Source organism: Bufo gargarizans, chromosome 1, assembly GCF_014858855.1.
Source record: "Bufo gargarizans isolate SCDJY-AF-19 chromosome 1, ASM1485885v1, whole genome shotgun sequence".
NCBI lineage: Eukaryota > Metazoa > Chordata > Amphibia > Anura > Bufonidae > Bufo > Bufo gargarizans.
Window position 1 is genome coordinate 78549180 of NC_058080.1, and position 21583 is coordinate 78570762.

At 45.7% G+C, this 21583-nt stretch overlaps 1 protein-coding gene across 2 annotated transcripts in view; it reads right to left on the reverse strand.

Annotated features, from left to right (window-relative positions):
• Window positions 1-21583, reverse strand: part of CCDC149 (coiled-coil domain containing 149) — a 92355-nt gene that overhangs the window by 18799 nt on the left and 51973 nt on the right. For both annotated transcript variants that reach the window (XM_044296520.1, XM_044296512.1), the window contains exons 5-9: window positions 20033-20149; window positions 13728-13900; window positions 6405-6477; window positions 1932-2016; window positions 803-947 (exon numbers count right to left, since the gene is read on the reverse strand). In XM_044296520.1, the coding sequence (XP_044152455.1) occupies window positions 803-947; window positions 1932-2016; window positions 6405-6477; window positions 13728-13900; window positions 20033-20149 (593 nt within the window). The remainder of the gene's footprint in view (window positions 1-802; window positions 948-1931; window positions 2017-6404; window positions 6478-13727; window positions 13901-20032; window positions 20150-21583) is intronic.

A 21583-nucleotide genomic window follows, 5' to 3' on the forward strand; every position in this document is an offset into this window, starting at 1 on the left:
TTGAGAGGTGGCAGCGCTTGTGCTGGCTCCTTTAGCCGAGGTCTATCATGGGATTGAACGCTGTTCTCCTGACAGCTGAAGGACCCACCTTTCATGCACTTATGGCATATGGCTGTGATGGCTAACCTCCGGCACTCCAGCTGAGGTAAAACTACAACTCCCAAGATGCACACTTGCTTGGCTGTTCTCAGAACTCCATAGAAATGAATGACGTATGCTAGGAGTCGTAGTATCACCACTGCTGGCGTGTCGGAGTATTATAGTAGTTATAATCACTATATGGCATGGGATGAGTGATAACTGTCTGATTGATGGGGGTCTCACTGCTGGGACCTCCAGGATCATGAGACGGCAGGTCCTGTTTCCGATCCATTCTTAGTTTTGCCTTCAAAAACCTGTTCATGTAAAACACAACACCCTATTAAATGGAAATCTGCAGGATTTTTTTTATGATGGTCACAGGTTATGCCGGCAGGGGTGCTGAGAGCCTGACCTCCCCCCATCCAGAGGATAGTTCATCAATTTTTATGAATAGCTCTTTAAATGATGTTTTGGGACCACATTTCCAGATTCAATAGAAAAATACAAGCTGTCATTTTTATTTGTTAGCTTACAGATTCACGCAGCCCAAAAATGCCAAAAGTACTCCGGATCCTGCAGAGTAACCTCGCCTGAAGGAGAATTCTCAGAGTACGTGTCTTGGCCTCATGATGAAACATCTTAGATGCTGTTCCAGTTTTCCCGTACAGACGGGGAGCGGCAGTGACAGTAAACCGGAGGCCGGAGGGAACAGTGCACTTACTTGTTAGTCTGTCTTTGGTGCTGGATCACCATGTTTTTCTCGTGAATAGTTTCTAGCAGCGCTGTGGCCAGCGACTTGAGATCAGAGATGGACTGTGGAGTAGCAGGCAGACTGCAGCCTTGATTCTCGGACAACAGCTCCTGAACTGCACAAAACAAAGAATAATAAAGCGAGATGTTCAATCCGTCCGGCGACTCAATGCTATGAGAGTAATGCAGGCTGGAAATAGGTCGCTAACATAGCTGAATGAACCAATTAAAGGGGTACTCTGGTATATCACTGCTATCCGACTGATCCTGACAATAAGGGCTCATATGCTGGAGCGCCGCTGCTTTCTCAAACAGCTGATTGGCGGGGGTCCCTAGTGTCAGACCCCTGCCAGTCAGATGATGATGATCTATCCACAGGATAGATCATCAATTTAAAAAAACTGCAGAACCTCTTTAAAGGCCTCTGTCAGCAGATTTGTACCTATGACACTGGCTGACCTGTTCCATGTGCACTTGGCAGCTGAAGGCATCTGTGTTGGTCCCATGTTCATATGTGCCCACATTGCTGAGAAAAGGGAAGTTTTAATATATGCAAATGTGCCTCTAGGAGCAACGGGGGCGTTACCATTACACCTAGAGGCTCTGGTCTCTCTGCAACTGCTGCATCCTCTTCGCTTTGACAGGGCCAGGCAGTTTAAACGTCATCACGCCTGGCGCTGTAAATCAAAGTGGAGAGGGCTCAGCAGTTGCAGAGAGAGCAGAGCCTCTAGGTGTAATGACAACGCCCCTGTTGCTCCTAGAGGCTCATTTGCATATAATAAAACATCATATTTCTCAGCAATGCGGACACATATGAACATGGGACCAACACAGATGTCTTCAGCTGCCAAGTGCACATGTAACAGGTCAGCCGGTGTCATAGGTGCAAAACTGCTGACAGATGCCCTTTAATGAGTCACATTTACGGTTGCTCAGCGGTGTAGATGTCACATGACAGACCAATCAGCAGTCAGCGTGTATGGGACATTAAAGGGCTAGACAGAAGCAGACCCTAAGCAGCCAAAAATATTGAAGACATTCCAGAGGATCTGAACATGACCCTTACGAGACACAAAATATCTGTATTTAGTGCCCAGTACCTTGCTTGGCAGACAGCACCCCAGTCAGGGCACTGCTATTAGACTTGCTACTTGACTTTGAATTCTTCCTCTTCTCCAATGCATTCTGAAATACAAGCGAAGGGTCACTTCATGTAGAAGGAACAAAAAGACATGATGGAAACTAATGGGAGCGATCTAACTGGCTGCTAGAACATCACATCCACCATAACAGGAGAGTTTCATCTAGAAAATAAAGCTGCCCCGTACCAACTGTAGTCTACATTTCATTCTTCTAATGTTTTTTTGGTAAATTAAAGTCCAACTTCGTAGAGTCTTAAAAAACCCAATCTGACCCATGTATTAAGAAACACTGAGTTAAATCATAATTCTTTCTGCCACCACTAGGTGGAGCACACCATGTACTGATTTATCTGTGAGTCATGGTAGCCGTGTTTATCCCGCTGCAGTGAGCTTCCTCTAGTGGCATCTACAGGCAAATAGAAGTTTATCATGTAAGTAGTTCACTGAATGAAAGGAAGCAGGTGAATGGAGATCATTATGAGTTCTGACCCTAGGAAGGATTTTGGACCTTTTGGACCAAATAAAATTATAGATAAATTGCCACTAAACCACTCTAGAATCTAGAATCTTACATGGACACTAGTACTTACCCTAAACCTATGGGAAAAAACAGTACTTTAAGACAGTTAGCAAAGGGAGTATAACTCTGGGCACTTGGAAACCCCTTTAAACCTCTTGTATTGTCCCTGGAGGCCCCCCATGTATTACGTACAATCCCGCAGAGCTGAGGACATGAAGGTGTAGCGTGAAATGACTGCAGTGATATAACCAGGGCGAGATATCCTGGGCAGGATCACACTTATAATGAAGGAAGCTGTTATACTGCTATGACACATTGGCCGCATCTTTGTGAAATTTAGGACTTTCTGTAACTTCATCCAAACATAAAAAGGTAGTATTGCTCAGATGGGACGTTGCATTTCTGTTTTAGACACGTTTTGCTTGTTTGCAATAAGGTGTGTGGAAACCTAGAATAAGGCAGACAAGTATTACGGTATTCCTGCTATTGCTAAATGTCACCAACCCTGTAATACAAAGAGACCTAGGAAGATATTTATAAATGGCCTTTCAGTGTGCATTGCCTTTTAAAGTGCTTTTTTTTTTCCGAAAAAAGTGTCAAAATTCTGCACGAAAAACGTACAAAATGTTCAGGTTGTGATTAGGGTTGAGCAAACCCGAACTGTAAAGTTCAGGTTCGTACCGAACTTTACGGTGTTCGGCACCCGAACCCGAACATTTCAGTAAAAGTTCGGGTTCGGTGTTCAGGTAATATTAATATACCATCGGATCGGAGTTTTCTCCAATCCGATGGTATATTTTAACTTGAAGTGTCCCCATCACCATGGGAACGCCTCTATGTTAGAATATACCATCGGATTTGAGTTAGATCGTGAAAACTCAGATCTGACAGTATATTCTAACACAGAATCGTTCCCATAGTGATGGGGACGGTTCAAGTTAGAATATACTAAGAACTGTGTACATAACTGCCCCCGGCTGCCTGGCAGCACCCAATCTTTTACAGGGGGCTGTAATCTGCACAATTAACCCCTCAGGTGCGGCACCTGAGGGGTTAATTGTGCGGATCTCAGCCCCCTGTAAGAGATCGGGTGCTGCCAGGCAGCAGGGGACAGACCCCCCTCTCTCCCCAGTATTAAAATCATTGGTGGCCAGTGCGGGGCCCCCCCCTTCCCCAGTATTAAAATTATTGGTGGCCAGTGCGGCCCCCCCACCCCCCCCTATTAAAATCATTGGTGGTTAGTGCGGCCCCCCCTCCTATTAAAATCATTGGTGTCCAGTGCAGCCTCCCCTCTCCCCCCACCCCTAATTAAAATCATTGGTGGCTAGTGTGGGCCCCCACCCATCCCCTATTAAAATCATTGGTGTCCAGTGTGGCCTCCCCTCCCCCCCCAATTAAAATCATTGGTTAACAACATCCCCCCCAATCATTGGTGGCAGCGGAGCGGCAGTTCCGATAGGAGTCCCAGTTTAATCGCTGGGGCTCCGATCGGTTACAATGGCAGCCAGGACGCTACTGCAGTCCTGGCTGCCATGGTTACTTAGCACTTTTAGCAGCATTATACTTACGTGCACTGTCTGTGGCCGGCCGGGCGCTTCTCCTACTGGTAACTGACAGGTCTGTGCTATAAGCAATGCGCCGCACAGACCTTTCAGCACTGGACACCAATGATTTTAATACTGGGGAGGGCCGCACTGGCCACCAATGATTTTAATACTGGGGAGGGAGGGGGGTCTGGCCCCTGCTGTCTGGCAGCACCCGATCTCTTACAGGGGGCTGAGATCCGCACAATTAAGGGGTTAGGGGTTAATTGTGCGGATCACAGCCCCCTGTAAGAGATCGGGTGCTGCCAGGCAGCAGGGGGCAGTTATGTACACAGTTCTTAGTATATTCTAACTTGAAGTGGGAACGCCTCTGTTAGAATATACTGTCGGATCTGAGTTTTCACGATCGTGAAAACTCAGATCTGAAAAAGCTAATACTATTATTTTCCATTATAACAATGTTATAACGGAAAATAATAAAGTGAAGTTCGGGTCCCCATTGACTTCGGGTCCAAGTTCGGGTCCCGAACCCGATTTTTTTTTTAAAGTTCGTCCAAACTCCCCGAACATCTAGGTGTTCGCTCAACTCTAGTTGTGATATATACATCATTATAATGGCGCCTCCCTGGTGTTCATTCTGTATAGTAATGTGCACGTTCACCTGCTGCGCTGAATGAAAAGGTCACACTTGTGCCATCAGCCGGATCTTCTTATAGAAGGGATGACTGATGTTCTTGACGGCGAACAGAAAATGCCTTCTCTATGGAGAGAAGAGCTCGTACTGTGTAAGGAGACTCGCACAGAGGTGGAGGGAGAATCATACACAGGAGCTTGAAGCCCTCTCCTGTGCGGAGACTCCCGGCTGTCCTCATCTAGAGCAGGGCTCTCCCTCTAGGCATTTGTAAAGCTTCTCCTAGAGAGGAGGCAAAGCTAGTGATATAGAGCAATCTACCTCTGCAGGCAGCAGAGAGCGCAACAGAAGAAAAAACACACCCCTTGAGCTGTGACAGGGAGAGAGCTGCAGCAGAAAGGACATTTCTCCTAAAGTGTGACAGAGAGAGAGCTGCAGCAGACACAAACACACACCCTGACAGGGAGAGAGCTGCAGCAGAAAGGACATTCCTCCTAAGTGTGACAGAGAGAGAGCTGCAGCAGACACAAACACACACCCTGACAGGGAGAGAGCTGCAGCAGAAAGGACATTCCTCCTAAGTGTGACAGAGAGAGAGCTGCAGCAGACACAAACACACACCCTGACAGGGAGAGAGCTGCAGCAGAAAGGACATTCCTCCTAAGTGTGACAGAGAGAGAGCTGCAGCTGAAAGAACGTGCCACCTGGGCTGCGATAGGAAGAGGGCTGCAGCTGAAAGAACGTGCCACCAGAGCTGCGATAGGGAGAGGGCTGCAGCAGAAAGGACATTCCTCCGAAGCGGTGATAGGCAGAGAGCTGCAGCTGAAAGAACGCGCCACCTGAGCTGCGATAGGGAGAGGGCTGCAGCAGAAAGGAGGTGCCTTCTGAGCAGTGATAAGGAAAGATCTACAGCAGAAAGGACATGCTTCCTAAGTTGTGATAAGGAGAGGGCTGCAGCAGAAAGGATACACCTTCTGAGCCGTGATAACATAAGATCTACAGCAGAAAGGATATGCTGTCCTTGTTGTGATAAGGAGAGGGCTGCAGCAGAAAGGACACACCTCCTGAGATGTATAAAAAGAACATAAAAAGGCTCCTGTATTTTTGGACATTTTGAATGACAGCTGACCCGCTACAGCCACGACAGAGATTGGAGAAACTTCACAGTATCAAGAAAAGGTTGTCTACACACTCTGCCCGAGCCTCCCCCATAGTGGGCCTGATGTTAAGACAGACCCTGGGCCCAACAAAGACCATCAAGGTTGCCCTGAGGTAAAACATGTTAAAGGGTTTTCTGGTTCTTTAAAATTGACGGCAGGTATCCCCATAAATTCTAACAATAATGATATCTCCCAGGTGAGCCAAAAAGAAAAAAAGAAAAGAAAGTGTAAATAAAAATGTTAGAAAATGTAAAAGTAAAAAAAAAAAAAAAAGATGGAATAAACATGATTAAAATAATAAAAAACAAAGACATACTGCAGACTGTTTTACATAGTTCATACTGTAAAACTGCCGTCACACAAACTCATATGATATCAGTCATATTTTCTTCCTAAAACCCCTTGAGCCGCTGCCTGTGGGTTTATCCTGTGTTGCCACCTAAGGGTATGGACATGTGATGCTGAGTCACAAACCGACACAAAAGCAATACATCAAGTGCACAAAATCCAAACAATTGCTTTTAATTCGAACACATTTCATTTCTCAATGCATTTAAAAAAAAATTGTTTCTTTACCTTGTATTTGACAATGTTGCTTTTCTGCAGATTAACGTCTTCTTGCAGTTGTTTCAATCTCTCTTGTAAATATCTGGAGAAAAATAAGATTGGATCTCATTCCGTAGGTCTAGGGCGTGGGATGGGAAACACAAGAATGATAGAACAATAACAGCGTGCACAGAAGGCGAGAGACGGAGAACCAACCCGAGGCCTCTCTGCAGACTTCAGATAATGAATAGGATTCTCCAACAACCTATGTTCATCATGGCTGTCCTTATGTAGCCCTCAATGATGGACATCACTCACATCCACAAAGCTAGTTTACTGCAGAAGAAATGGCTACTTCAGCTGCATTTACACAGCAAGGTGGGGTCACAACATGACATCACGATAATTTTGCCAATTTTAGTTTTCCAGAAGACATCCTTAATTACAGCATTTTATCCCATTTTTTCACTCAAACCATCAGTAATGCATTCAGCAGATAGGCGTTTATAACAGCATGGAGCTGAGCATTAGCCGCTATCTCTCCCAGAAGAGCTGGTTAAAGACCACTCCTGACAGGCAGGCACAGAACACAAAGGGTAAATATGCAACCCCATTCATTTCCAGATAAAGAAAAAGAGCAGGGGACTTTAATTACTGCAGCCTTTAACTTTCTTATTGCTGATGCTAGCTGAAGAAGAAGATACTGTAGATGAATCAACTGATCGATCCACCTAAAGTAACTTCAATATCCAATCAAAAGAGAGAATTACAATCTCTGCGTGTGTGCGTGTATAGCAGGAACTTGCTAGATACAAAAAAAGTCCTGTTATTACAGCAGCATCAGCACTAGTTCAAGCAGGCAATTTCTGTAGTGCGAGTGGTGTGACCATAAGGCCACATCCGTATGTCCTTCCATGCAGTCCATTCAATACTGTGTGCTAGGGAGTCTTCCTATACATGATCTCTCGGCTCTTTATTCCACGCAGCGAATCAAACAGACTCCACCACTTGGCTTGGGCTGCAGCTGCTCAACATTACGGCTCATGCACACGAATGTGTGCCAGCTGGGCCCATGCTGTGGTCTGCAATGCATGGGCACCGACAGTAAGGCCGCCGCATGCGGACGCAGAACTCATTCACGTGAATGTGGTCCGCACCGCAAAAAAGTAGTGCATGCACTACTTTTTTGTGGTGTGGAGGCACGGACAGAAACCCCCACCGTTCCACACCGTGGAAGTGAATGGGTCTGCAGCCGTGATGTGGTGCACAAACGGCTGATGTCCGTATACTGTGGACCTGCACTCTGTGTGGCCACAGCTGTGTGCATGAGCCCTAAATTAAGGCAAAACAACTGGGTCAGCTCAAGAAAGTCAACCAACGTTTAGCTTAGGGTCTCCGTCACCAGTTACTGTTGTCCTCTGATAGAGCATTATGAAATTGGGGACAGATTCCCAGAATGACCGAAAAATTATTGATGCTTTAGAGTCCATACATTGGGCAGTGGCAATAATCATGAGATGAGAACTTACCAACACACAAGTCATACGCTATAATCCCGTAGCGCTGCTAACTGCCATAGACGTTCAGACAATTACCTCCTTAAACATCAACCATTGGAGAAACAGGTCCAAGAACCATTAAGATTCTTGATGAAAACTTTCCCTCAGCTCCGTGCAATTCTCCTGAGAACTACCAGCTGTCCTGATGTAATGTATACGGATGCAGAATATCCCACGGGCTGTGAAGTTCTCCTTCTGATTTCAGACCAACATTTGTTTCCGAAGTTTCTTTCTCATTAACTAAACTTCCGCTATTTGATGCCGTTTAGGGACCGTATTATCTGAAGTCCCTGAAGGTTAATTTAATACCATGAAATCAGCTCACTACTACGCAGTGCTTCTATCGCCCAACTGTTCCAGTGCAATAATGATTTAGACCATTCTGTTGCTTCTACTAATGGAGGATGAAAAAAAAAATAAAACAAACAACTGCAACTGAAAGTCTCATGAAGGTTCTTTAAATAGAAGCAGATCCAGCTTTAAAGGGGTTTTCTGGATTTTCAATATCCGAGTCCTGACACCCTTGCTGATCAGCTGTATGAAGGGGCTTCAGAGCTCCATGAATGCTTCGGCCTCTTCCTAGGCCAGTGACATCATATTCATCAGTCACGTGGCCTATGAGCAGCTCAGCCCCATTCAAGTGAATAAGGCTGAGCTGCAATACCAAGCGCAGCCACTATCAAATGGATGGCACTGTGCTTGGTAAACTATGAGGCCACACTTGGTAAGACCACAGGACTCATCGGAGCTCTAGTGAGCGCCACACCCTCCTCAAACAGCTGATCAGCAAGGGCGCTGGGAGTCAGACCCCTACCAATCTCATATTGATGACCTATCCCGAGGATAGGCTATCAATATGAAAATCCCAGAAAACTACTTTAAAGGTTTCAGGGCAATTTTTTTATGTTTGCTTTTTTACACATTTTGGGCTAAAAATAATTTTTCAATTGAATTTTATTAAAAATATTCAGCTGTTTCTGAGATACAAGGGGTAAAAATCAAGCGGTTTTCTTTGAACCTCGTCATGTGATGGCTCATGTGTAGCTCTGATCTCCTAATCCTCCAAAACACTCCTATCAAACCAATAAGAATCAGGTTTAACCCCTTAACGACCAGCGCCATATATGTACGGGAGAAGGTCCGCCGGGTGCTGGGGCAGGATCGCGGGGGAATCGGGGCACCAAGGCTGCTCTTGCCGGCAGGCGTCCATGCCGGGTAAGGGCAGCATGGTGTCTTTCCACACCCCTGGAGCAACAAGCACTGCGATTGGCTGAACCTCTCTGCAGGCAGCCATTCTAGCTGGTGACTGCATGCAGAGAGGTTCTGTGCTTCTCTGTGCTGCTTGTTGGCTTGCTGGGACTTGTGGTGTACCACCACTACGATTGAGCTTTTGATTTGAGGGATCATTTACAAGGGACTTAGGCCAGTCATTCACAAGTGGCTCCGAAGGTGGGTTCCTGCACCAACATACGCAAGGTACAAAATTGTCCAGCCAGGGCACAGTTCTGGAGGATGACGAGAAGGAGATGGAGGAGGAGAAACCATGTTCACAGCAGGGTGGCACCCAGACCAGCTCATGGCCATCACTGGTGCGTGGCTGGGGAAATGCAGAGGACACAGACGATACACCTCCCACAGAGGACAGCTTGTCCTAGCCTCTGGGCAGCCTGGCACACATGAGCGATTACATGCTGCAGTGTCTCCGCAACGACCGCTGAGTTGCCCACATTCTAACTTGTGCTGATTACTAGGTGGCCACACTGTTGGATCCCCGTTACAAGGACAACGTACCGTCCTTAATTCCGTCACTGGAGCGTGATCGTAAGATGCGCGAGTACAAGCGCACTCTGGTAGACGCGCTGCTGGTGGCATTCCCATCTGACAGCGGGGACACAGTGGAAGCACAAGGCGAAGGCAGAGGAGGAGGAAGAGGTCGCCAACGCAGCTGGGGCACCGCCAGCACCTCAGAAGGCAGGGTTAGCATGGCCAAAATTTGGAAAATCTTTGTCAGCACGCCACAACAACCAGCACCACGAGCTGATATGGAACGTCTTAGCAGGAGGCAGCATTTCACCAACATGGTGGAGCAGTATGTGTGCACACGCCTACACATACTGAATGACGGGTCTTCTCCCTTCAACTTCTGGGTCTCCAAATTGGGCACATGGCCTGAGCTTGCCCTTTACGCCTTGGAGGTGCTGGCCTGCCCTGCAGCCAGTGTATTATCTGAACGTGTGTTTAGCACGGCAGGGGGCGTCATCACAGACAAGCGCAGCCGCCTGTCCACAGCCAATGTGGACAAGCTCACGTTCATTAAAATGAACCAGGCATGGATCCCACAGGACTTGTCCGTACCTTGTGCAGAATAGACATGTATACCGGCCTTATCCAGTTCAATTGCTCATTGTTGCATTTTTAAAATTTCCCAATGTTTTGGGGTGTACCCCAATTTAAATATTTTTTTTTTTTAATTAAAACAAAAAAACAGTGTTGGCTACCTCCTCCTCTACCGCCGCTTCCACCTACACTGCTACGTCCACCGACTCCTCAACCTCCTACTCCATATGGACCTCCTCCTCACACATCAAGATTATTATTATAATTTTTTTAATGTATTTTATGTTCTTTTAAGTCATTTCACTAATTTGTCTGATACATTGTTGGGTGACATATCCCAAATTTTTTGCTGCGATATACCACTGCTCTACGAAGTGGACAGGGAAATACATTTCACTAATTTGTCTGTTACATTTTCGGGTGAAATTCACAGTTTTTTGGCTGTGATATACCCCTGCTCTACCTAGTGGACAAGGAAATACATTTCACTAATTCGTCTGTTACATTGTTGGGTGACAAATGCTCATCTTTGCGCTGGAAAGTACATTCGCAGCCTACACTGCATTTAGGACAGTACAAATGGTGAGGCCAGAACAAGTACAGGCAATAGTAGATTGGGGGGCTGACAGTGCCTCCAGTTCCTTCACATTGTCTCCCATCCAGTCTCCTGCTGAAAGATCAGAGTTGGCACCTACAGCCCATGGCCATCAGTCTTTCACCTCACCCCCTTGCAAATCAGCCAAGCAGTCTGAGCCCCAAGTCATGCAGCAGTCTCTTCTGCTTTTTGATGACTCTGTTGGCAGGGTTTCCATGGGCCATCCACATAGCCCTGCTCCAGAAGTGGAAGAGATTGAGTGCACTGATGCCCAACCACTTATTTTTTCAGGATGAGGGCATGGGAAGGCCACCGCAGCACGTCTCAGATGACAAAACACAGATGCCAACTGCTGCGGCTTTCTGCAGTCTGCTGACCGACAAGGAGGGCAGGGGCAAAGACTGGGTGGAAGATGATGTGGAGGATAATGTACTACATCCCACATAGAATCAAGGTCATGCGAGTGACCTGTCTAGTTCAGAGGAAGAGGCGGTGGTCGCACAGAGACACAGGCACCAGCACAGCAAAAGAGGGAGCAGGGTGCAAAAGCATCTGTTACAATCTTGGGGTGACATTAACCCTTTTTTACAGATGAAACCGCCGCTAACCGTGATCAACATGGTAGGCTCAGAAAAGAACATCGAAAGTTGATAGAGAAGATATCCAAATGGATCGTGGAAGTCACGGTGACGTGCGATCAGGCAGAAGTTATCTAGAGTCAACAAAGTGGCAGCAGGGCCTCTCCTGTCTAACGTTTCCAAATCCAAAATACTGCAGTGACATTCCCTGTAATTTTTTATTAATCATTCCAATAACAGGGCATCTTAAGGTATTGTTATTTATCGTCACTACCTCCCCGAGTTGGGAGTGGGTAATTGCCGCGCGTCCCCCTCCTTTACTTGGATGCTTATGCTTCAATATTTTGTCCCACATTTCCGCTCGATCACATTTAATTTCATCCATTGACCTCCCTTGGATGTGGTATCCCTTTCTCAGGCTCACTCTCCGGCATGGAACCCTAATTCCCCGTTACCCGTGATCACCATGGTAGGCGCATAAAAGAACATCGAAACTTGATAGAGCAGATATCCAACTGGATCAAGGCCGTCACGGTGACGTGCGACATGGTGGAGCAGTATGTGTGCGCACGCCTACACGTACTGAATGACGGGTCTGCCCCCTTCAACTTCTGGGTCTCCAAATTGGGCACATGGCCTGAGCTTGCCCTTTACACCTTGGAGGTGCTGGCCTGCCCTGCAGCCAGTGTATTGTCTGAACGTGTATTTAGCACGGCAGGAGGGGGTTATCACAGACAAGCGCAGCCGCCGGTCCACAGCCAATGTGGATGAGCTCACGTTCATTAAAATGAACCAGGCATGGATCCCACAGGACTTATCTATACCTTTTGCAGAATAGACATGTATACCGGCCTCAACCAGCCATTGTTGTACTCCAGCACACTTTTTGTTTTATTTTTTATATTTCCCAATGTTTTGGGGTCTACCCTATTTGAACAAAAAAAATAAAAAACAACCAGTGTTGGCTACCTCCTCCTCCTCCTCCACCGCCTCCTCAACCTCCTACTCCATATGTTATTATTTTTTATTTTTACGTATTTTATGTTATTTTAAGTCATTTCCCTATCCACATTTATTTGCAGACCACATATTAACCACATATTGCTGCCTTTTGCAGCCTTCTAGCCCTTCCCATGACATTTTTAGAGGCATTTTAGTGCTCCAAAGTTCGGGTCTCCATTGACTTCAATGGGGTTCGGGGTCAAGTTCGGGTCCCGAACTCGAACTTTTTTGTGACGTTCGGCCGAACCCGAACATCTAGGTGTCCGCTGAACTCTACACATATACATTCGGCCAAACTGAGTGTGTATGAAGGAGTCGGGGAAGATGTCTGTCTCCTAACGGGGAATATTAGTAACAAGTTAATTCCTAGCCACTAGATAGGGCATAACTGTTAGATCAGTGGGGCCCACCTATCATGAGAACTGGGGTCTTGTGTCTCCAGGCATTAATGGAGCTGCAGTCTAGCATGTGCACTGCCACTGCACTCATCTCTATGGGACTGCCAGAGGTAGAAGAGTACAGTGCTCAGCTATGTCCAGTAGTACCACAGAGTTTGAATGCAGCAGAAGAGTTTTTCTCTATTCACGGTGGACACAGGACCGCTGTTCTCATGATCAGCCAGTGTGCCATCGGTCAGACCTCTGTGGATCTAACAGTATGCCGTATCCATTCCTTCCTTGGAACGTTAGGACTTATTTTCATTGTGTCCTCACCTTCAAAGTAAAATCCAAAATGTTCCACCACACCATTCAACAACTCTGTTCTACAGCTCTAAGTTTATTGAAATGCCAGGATCCCCCTGATCTTCAGAATGAAGGAGCTGCATTGATGAAGCTCCTTCCCAGGTTTTCCTGCTATTAACCCCATCCACATGAATGAAGCTGCGTTGCATTCCTGCAGTTCCCGGCACAGCGGGCGCCTGGGAGCTCCAGAGGTGGGATCAGATGGTATAGCATATTCTAGAGTTTGCATAATAGATGGGAATACCCCTTCACTGCGGCACACCAGCCGAAAGGAACATACACACAAATCAGACGCTCAGTCTAGAAATAGATAATGATGTAACTCCAAATAGGAAAACAGAAAAGTAATATGTGGCTTAACAGCCCATTGCCTGCGACAACACAAACTCCCACCATATGTTGAAATTAATCGAGCATATGGTCAGCCCTATGACTGCGTGAGGTTTGCATTCTTTTGTCACTGCTGTGATAAACATGTGTCTGTCTATAGCTCGGTCATTTTCTGTGACCGTTCTGGAAGTCCTCTCTACCTGACCCACCTGTTCTCCATGCACAGAGCATCGATGTCTATGATCCTCTTCTCATGGCCGCCTAGGACGTGGTTAAGCTCTTGGTTCAACCTTTCAGATTTATCTTGGAAGAACGATCGCTCCTGCTTCACATCCTCGAGTTCGTCCACTGCTCCTCTCAGGTCATGTTCCAGGCCTTCCATCTGTAAAAGACATGCTACGTGAAATTATTCTGCTATGAAAGAGCCTGGCACAAAACTGGTTAATAACATGTCAGTCACTGAAGAAATTGGGGCATGCGAGGAGAATATATTGTCAGTTGTCAGACTTTGAAATGGATTGAGCCTTAGGCCGAATGTACACGGCCGTGTTCCGCGGCCGAGAGCGGTCCGTGGTATGCCGGGCTGGATTCCTGTTCAGAGCAGGAGCGCACGGCGTCATTGGTTGCTCGTATAGTGTATTACTGTAGTGCAGTGGCGACATGAAGCGCACGGCGTCCTAGCAACCAATGACACCGTGCGCTCCTGCTCTGAACAGGAATCCAGCCCGGCACACCACGTACCGCTCTCGGTCGCGGAACACGGCCGTGTGCATTCAGCCTTACGGGCCTTTAGGGTCCATTCACACGTCCGTACGCGTTTTGAGGATCCGCAAAACACCGACACCAGCAATGTGCGTTCCGCATTTTGCCGACCGCACATCGCCAGCACTCATAGAAAATGCCTTTTCTTGTTCGCAATTGCGGACAAGAATAGGACATGTTCTATTTTTTCGCGGAACGGAAGTGCGGACCCATTTTGCAGACGTGTTAATGGACCCTTACAGTGAGATTACATTATGATCTGAGGCCTAACTTGTCATAGTAGAATATATATATATTTATTAGGGTGCCTTCACACGCGGCAGAAAATTCTGAGACTCAAAATCAGTTCCATGCTTGCTGCCCTATTCAAATGAATGGCCACGTGTGTGGCCATTCATTTCCTGCCACGTGTGAAAGCACCCATACCTAATTATGTCCTACCCAATTTAAAGGGCATCTGTCAGCAGTTTTGTACGTATGAAACTGGCTGACCTGTTACATGTGCGCTTGGCAGCTGAAGGCATCTGTGTTGGTCCCATGTTTATATGTGCCCGCATTGCTGAGAATAATTATGTTTTAATATATGCAAATGAGCCTCTAGGAGCAACGGGGGAGTTGCCGTTACACCTAGAGGCTCTTCTCTCTCTGCAACTGCCGCGCCCTCTCCATTTTGATTTACAGAGCCAGGCGTTATGACATATACACTACCTGCCCCTGTCAATCAAAGTGGAGAGGGCGCGGTAGTTTCAAAGAGAACTGAGTCTAGGTGCAACAGCAACTCCCCCATTGCTCCAATAGGCTCATTTGCATATTTTAAAATTTTATTTTTCTCAGCAATGCTGGCACATATGAACATTGGACCAACAAAGATGCCTTCAGGTCAGCTAGTTTCATAGGTACAAATCTGCTGACTGAAGCCCTTTAATGATGAGTGCTACAGGGTGGCCCACTAAAAAGTAGCCCCCTCCAATATCTCCAAATTAATCTGCCTAATAGTAAATCAGTCTTAGTTGTCCATAGCAACCAATCAGAGCTGAGATTTCAGAGCCCTGTATGAACTGAGCTAAAGGCAGCTTGTTATAGATCAGGAGGAGCTGAGCAGATTGGTATTTAGTGTTGCAGAAACAGGTTCAGTACAACCTGTATTTTATTCACTTAAAGAGATTATCCCACGACTAATGTAAAAAATTTAAATCAGACATCATATAGTACATGACAGTCTTTTTGTAACAAAGCTAGAACCAGCCCTGTACCTCACATGGATCCAGAGATCTCCACATTCATTGCTCTGCTAGATTTATATCAAGCTGACAGCTCAAGGGGAGTGTCCTTACTGCTACAGCTCAGGGGGCGTGTCCATGCTCTACCTATCACAGCTCAGGAGGCAGTTGAAGGATGAAACTGAGCATGTGCGGCCTTCTCAGTGAGCAGGACAAATAAATAAGAAATAAGAAAAAATTATAAAAAACAGCAGGTGGCGCTATAGATACTTTTTTATTTAATAACTCAGTGGCTCAGCTACATTTTTTATTACATACAATTACAAAAGTATTCAGATCTGGGTGCTCGTTTGAAAATGGTAGAATATTTTGTGATGCAACCCCAAATTTCTGCTCATTCTGGGCTGGTCCTATAAGCGAGTGACAGCTCTCTCTGTATACACAGTCATAGAGGGAAGGCTGTCAATCACTGATAGGACCGCCTCCTGGACTTCAAAGCCCAAAATGAGCAGGAATTGAAGTGAATCTTATCCAATAAAACTATTAATCTGCTCAGCTCCTCCTGCTCTATAACAGGCTGCCTGCAGCTCAGACACCATGTTCAATATGACAGGTTCCCTTTAAGTGAACAAGGCTTCACTGCAATACCAGACACAGCCGATTGATGTGACTTCTGGGGGCGATAAAGTTGACCAACGTCCATTGTAACCCTTTTAGGAAACATCTATTCTCTTGATCACTGGGGGCCCCTATCTCCAGAATGGAGGTCCTACAAACCATCTAGAAACAGAAGAACTAGTCCTCTGACCGGTTCTGGACATAGGTTTGGGTCCTAGATGTGAGATCAACATCGATATATCAGACATTTAGGACATATCCTGTGAAGGTGTCATAAATATCTAAGATAGTAATATACTTTTAAAGGAGCAGGCAGTTTTCTAAAACCCATTTTCAAACCCCTTATAAGGAATTTCACAACCCTCTACAAAGAGCACGTCTTGCGCTGAAGGACCGAACACATGCGGCACAGTACATAGACAGACCATAGATTTCAACGAGTGCTGTGTAGTACCTCATTCCCCCTGCGGTGGTGCTGTGGGGAAATTGAACACGTGCTGCTGGATTCCGCTACAGATTACAGCTGATTGCTGATGTGATCAGCTCAATGTTGAGGTACTCAGCCGGTAAAGAGGGTAATCTATAGCCTTAAGTACTTTCACCTGTTCTGTAGAGATACTAACAAAAAAAGTCCCATTGTGCGGAGATGTCTGAGACCACTGCGGCAGACCAGACAGAGCATTCAATATTGCACACGTCTCCAGCTGTTCGTCAATGTATCGCAACACGAGGAGATAATACTGAAACATTAATCCTGTTTATCAGTATGATTTATTTCTACGCTTTCCACCCACAAATGTTCTCAGAAACAGGACACTTATGCTGCAATTAGAGGAACTAAAATAACAATAATAATAATAATATCCATAGACAACAACAGAACACTGACATCAAGTGGCCAAGTAGTCCACCGAAATAACCAAGGTCAAGAGGTTTGTAGTTCTAGGATAGTCTTTAAAGTCAAGAGAATAATATTTTTTATATTTTCATATTTCGAGTATTTCATGTTCACACAATATATTTTATAGACCACTCATTCACAAATGATACCTTTAATATGACAGCATACAAGACCCCTGCCAATATAAGATTTTGTGAGGAGTAGTAAAATGGTCACCGCTGTAATACTCGGTCTGAGTCCCGCAAAATTAGAGCAGCAGCTCTCGCCATGGCGCACTAAGGATGCCAAGCGGGGATCCCCTTCTATTACAATATTATTGACACGCCTTGACTTAAAGGGGCTGTCCGGGCTTTTACTATTTATAGGTCATCAATAGTAAATGCCTGTACAGCCCCTTTACTTGAACTATCCATTTAAAGGTCTTCTGTCACCCCACAAAAGTCATATTTTATTTTTTGGGCTAGTTACATTCCTTATAGCGCGATATATGAGAATATAATGTTGTCACTTACTTTCATGCGGCCGTTTCTTGAGAAAACGAAGTTTTATAATATGCAAATCCGGTCTCTACCAGCAAGTAGGGCGTCTACTTGCTGGTAGCCGCCGCAGAAAACCGCCCCCTCGTCGGGTTGATTGACAGGGCCAGCCGTGATCTCCTCCTCCGGCCGGCCCTGTCAGTATTTCAAAAATCGCGCGCCTCTGTTCATTCGGCGCAGGCGCTCTGAGATGAGGAGGCTCGTCTCCTCAGAACTCCCTCAGTGCGCCTGCGCCGATGACGTCTTCTTGTCATCGGCGCAGGCGCACTGAGGGAGTTCTGAGGAGACGAGCCTCCTCATCTCAGAGCGCCTGCGCCGAATGAACAGAGGCGCGCGATTTTTGAAATACTGACAGGGCCGGCCGGAGGAGGAGATAACGGCTGGCCCTGTCAATCAACACGACGAGGGGGCGGTTTTCTGCGGCGGCTACCAGCAAGTAGACGCCCTACTTGCTGGTAGAGACCGGATTTGCATATTATAAAACTTCGTTTTCTCAAGAAACGGCCGCATGAAAGTAAGTGACAACATTATATTCTCATATATCGCGCTATAAGGAATGTAACTAGGCAAAAAAAAATATATGACTTTTGTGGGGTGACAGAAGCCCTTTAACCTCTCCAGGGCCAGCCTATTTTGGGCCAGGATACAGCATTTTTTATTTTTTTTTTCATTTCTTTAATGTCACATCCCAAAGCTATTTTATTTTTCAGCTGACTTGTATACTTGTTTTTTCAAGAACAAGTTCTAATTTTTATTGGCACCATTCTGGGATAAATATGATGCATTGTATGACTTATTAGCTTTTGGGGGTGATTAAAAAACAAACAGCAATTCTGCCATTGTTTTTTGGGTTGTACTCTGGGTGAAAGCTTTGTACAGCACCTTCACTACTTTTGCACAGCAAAAACACTTAAATAATTCTGTCACCACATTCCAAGACCCTAACATTTTTATTTTTCTGTTGACAGAGCTGTACATGGGCTTGTTTTGTGCAGGATAAGTTTAAGTATTAAAGGGGTTTTCTGAGATTTTTTTAACTGATGACTTATCCTCAGGATAGGTCATCAGTATCTAATTGGTGGAGGTCTGACACCCGGGACCCCCAACGAACAGCTGTTTGAGAAAGCACCAGCAGCAGCGCCGTGGCCTTCTCGCAGCTTTGCCTAGGCCATGTGATGTCATGGTCATCGGTTGGTCACATGGCCTTGGCACAGCTCAGCCCCATTGACGTGAATGGGGCTGAACTGTGATACCAAACACTTTTTATTCTGCTTTTTTTGGGCATGGGACAAACAATCAATAAAAAAAAAAAATATGGCATTTTTTTTTCACGACTTTCATCATGTAGTATAAATATCATTTTAATTTTATTATACACAATGTTAAAAAAATACCCAAAATTATTTTATTTTTTTTATGTTTTTTTCATTATATGGGCATTTTTAATGGGATAATGGATTTCATTGACTTAATACTTTACATTTTAATTGCTTTTTTTCTTCAATAATCTCGCCTGATCAATCATATCATACACTGCAATACTCCAGTATTGCAGTGTATTACTGCCTGTCAGCAATTTACTGACAGGCAATCTATTAGGGCCTGCCTTAGAAAAGGCTTACTAGGCAAATACAAATAGCTGACATGTGAGCCTTTGTTAGGCCCCTAGGTACCATGACAACCTATTGACGATCGGGGTACCAATAGGTTAACAGTGGGACCTCCCTCTTAGTAAACTTCACAGATGCAGCAGTCAGTCGCTAATGCCCACGGCATCTAGGGGGTTAAATGGTTGGGATTAGAAATGAGTGAAAAGATTCTACAGAATTGTTTTGCCCAATCAGCATGACCGTTAGAATCATTTCGTCCAATCAGCAGGGCATATGCAAATGAAGAAGCCCTGCTGATTGGACAAATAGATTTGGTTGAATCTTTTCGCTCATCTCTTAGCGCCAATCCTGGCAGTTGCAGCAGGGTGTATACTACAGCTGACACCCACCGCCGATGGCACAGGCACAGCTTCTGAGCCCGCAACATCCATGTGATTTAACTGCAAGTCGAGTTACGGAAGGTTGCTCCAAACTTTGATGCACGGTTCCGTCAAAGTGTGGGAAAAGGTTAATAAGAAAAGGTATTTAAAAAAATAACATAAAATGGGGCATATCCATTTCGGCACAGAAATGTTCAAGTGAATACGGCTGAGCAGCAACATCAGACACAGCCAGGAACAAAGGCACCTCTGTTTCTGGAAAGATAAAGAAGCAAACAATTCTCACACACCTGGATATGACTCCTTCTAAATGCAGTCCCACTGTCAATGACCTAATGACTGTAACGCCAGGGAGGTCAGCTGGTGTTGGCACAGGAGAATTATTGTCCTACACAGCATTCATTTACATCGGTCACGCCGAGCCTTGCAGCTGATGGGTCAACTCCTCTACCATGACCCCTAAATGCTTATTTGTATCATAAGTTACCTGCTCTCTGGCTTTTTCCAGCTGTAGCACAAGGTCCTCACGCTCGTGTGGCGCAAAATGGCGGACTCCAACCTCATCATCTCCGAGTCTTTGCTTGGCAATGGTCATTCTTAACAGCTGGGGACAGACAGGAGCGCACAATTACAGAAACAGTATGTGAATGTTGTACTCTATTCCACCTGTGGCACAAGTCAAGGATCAGTGCAGGTCCAGAAATGCAAGTTCGCATTTCGAAAAAATGCAAAAATGTTAAAAAATGTGAGCTTTTTTTGGGTGTGCTATAGGCATTTCTTGCGGATAGCACACTGACCCATTCATTTCTCTAGGGCCATACACACATCCGTGTTTTGAGGATCTAGGTGGCCATTCTGTAAATTATAGAGGAGGTGCTATTCTTGTCTGGGGTTTTTGGACGAGAATAGCCTTTCAATTGAAGGGAGTAAGAAGAATATGGAAGCTATCTGTATTTTACACATCTGCATTGCAGATCACAATATGGACATATCCACGTTCCCACGTGTGTCCACTGCTCCATTCGACTCTATGGGACTGCCGGAGATAGAAGAGTACAAGTGCTCAGTTATCTCCAGGAGCCCCATAGAGCTGAATGGAGCGGCAGTGTGCACGCCTATTCGCTGTTCCATTCAAATGGGGGAACACGAGCCTCTGTTCAGGGACCCCAGCAGTCGGATCTCATCAATCAGACACTTATCCCCTATTTTGTGTAGTGGGGCAACGGACAACCCCCTTAAGTTTGTTTGTTGCAACTGTGTGCATTCAATCTGGGACATTGGTGGCATACGATATCAGTGTTAGATAGGTGTGTGTCCCACCTACCTCCAGAATGGAGATCTATGGGAGATCTGAAAATAGCTGAGCACTCGGCTATTTTCCGAGGTCCCAGGGACATGCATAGAGAGCGCACCACCCAAGCGTGGCTACCGCTCCATTCACTTCTATGGGACTGCCGGAAATAGCTGAGCCAGCACTCTGCTATTTTCATCAGTCCCATAGAAATGAATAGGGGGTGACCACCCATGCACGGTATGCTCTCGTTCACTTTGGGGACTCCATTCTAGCCATAGGATTGGTCTCAGAGGGAACCCCTTTCTGATAGCATAGGCCACCAATGTCTCAGGTGAGACAACCCTTTTAAGTGTCAAGGTAACATCTGCTACATCTGTACAAGTCTGTTGGAACATGATGCATGTTAAAAATAAAGCGCAGAAATGGGAAAAAATAATTGAAATGGATTACCACTGATTTTTTAATGAACAAAATCAAAAGGAATACCTATCTGAATATTTTCCATCCCTACGATTTGTACTAGAAACCAGCTCTACACATACTGGTGCCGAATTCACACTGAAAGTCTGACAGAATCCTCAGAGTGTGAACACGGCCATAAAGATCAGCCCTAGATCTATAAAACGTTCGAGGTAGCCTAGATTACATATGGGCAGTAATAGCTTATACAGTCCTTCTGCCCCTTCTACTCAGGAATGACAATGGAGAGTAGCTCCTCTTATTGGGGCCACAGGGCAGATATCC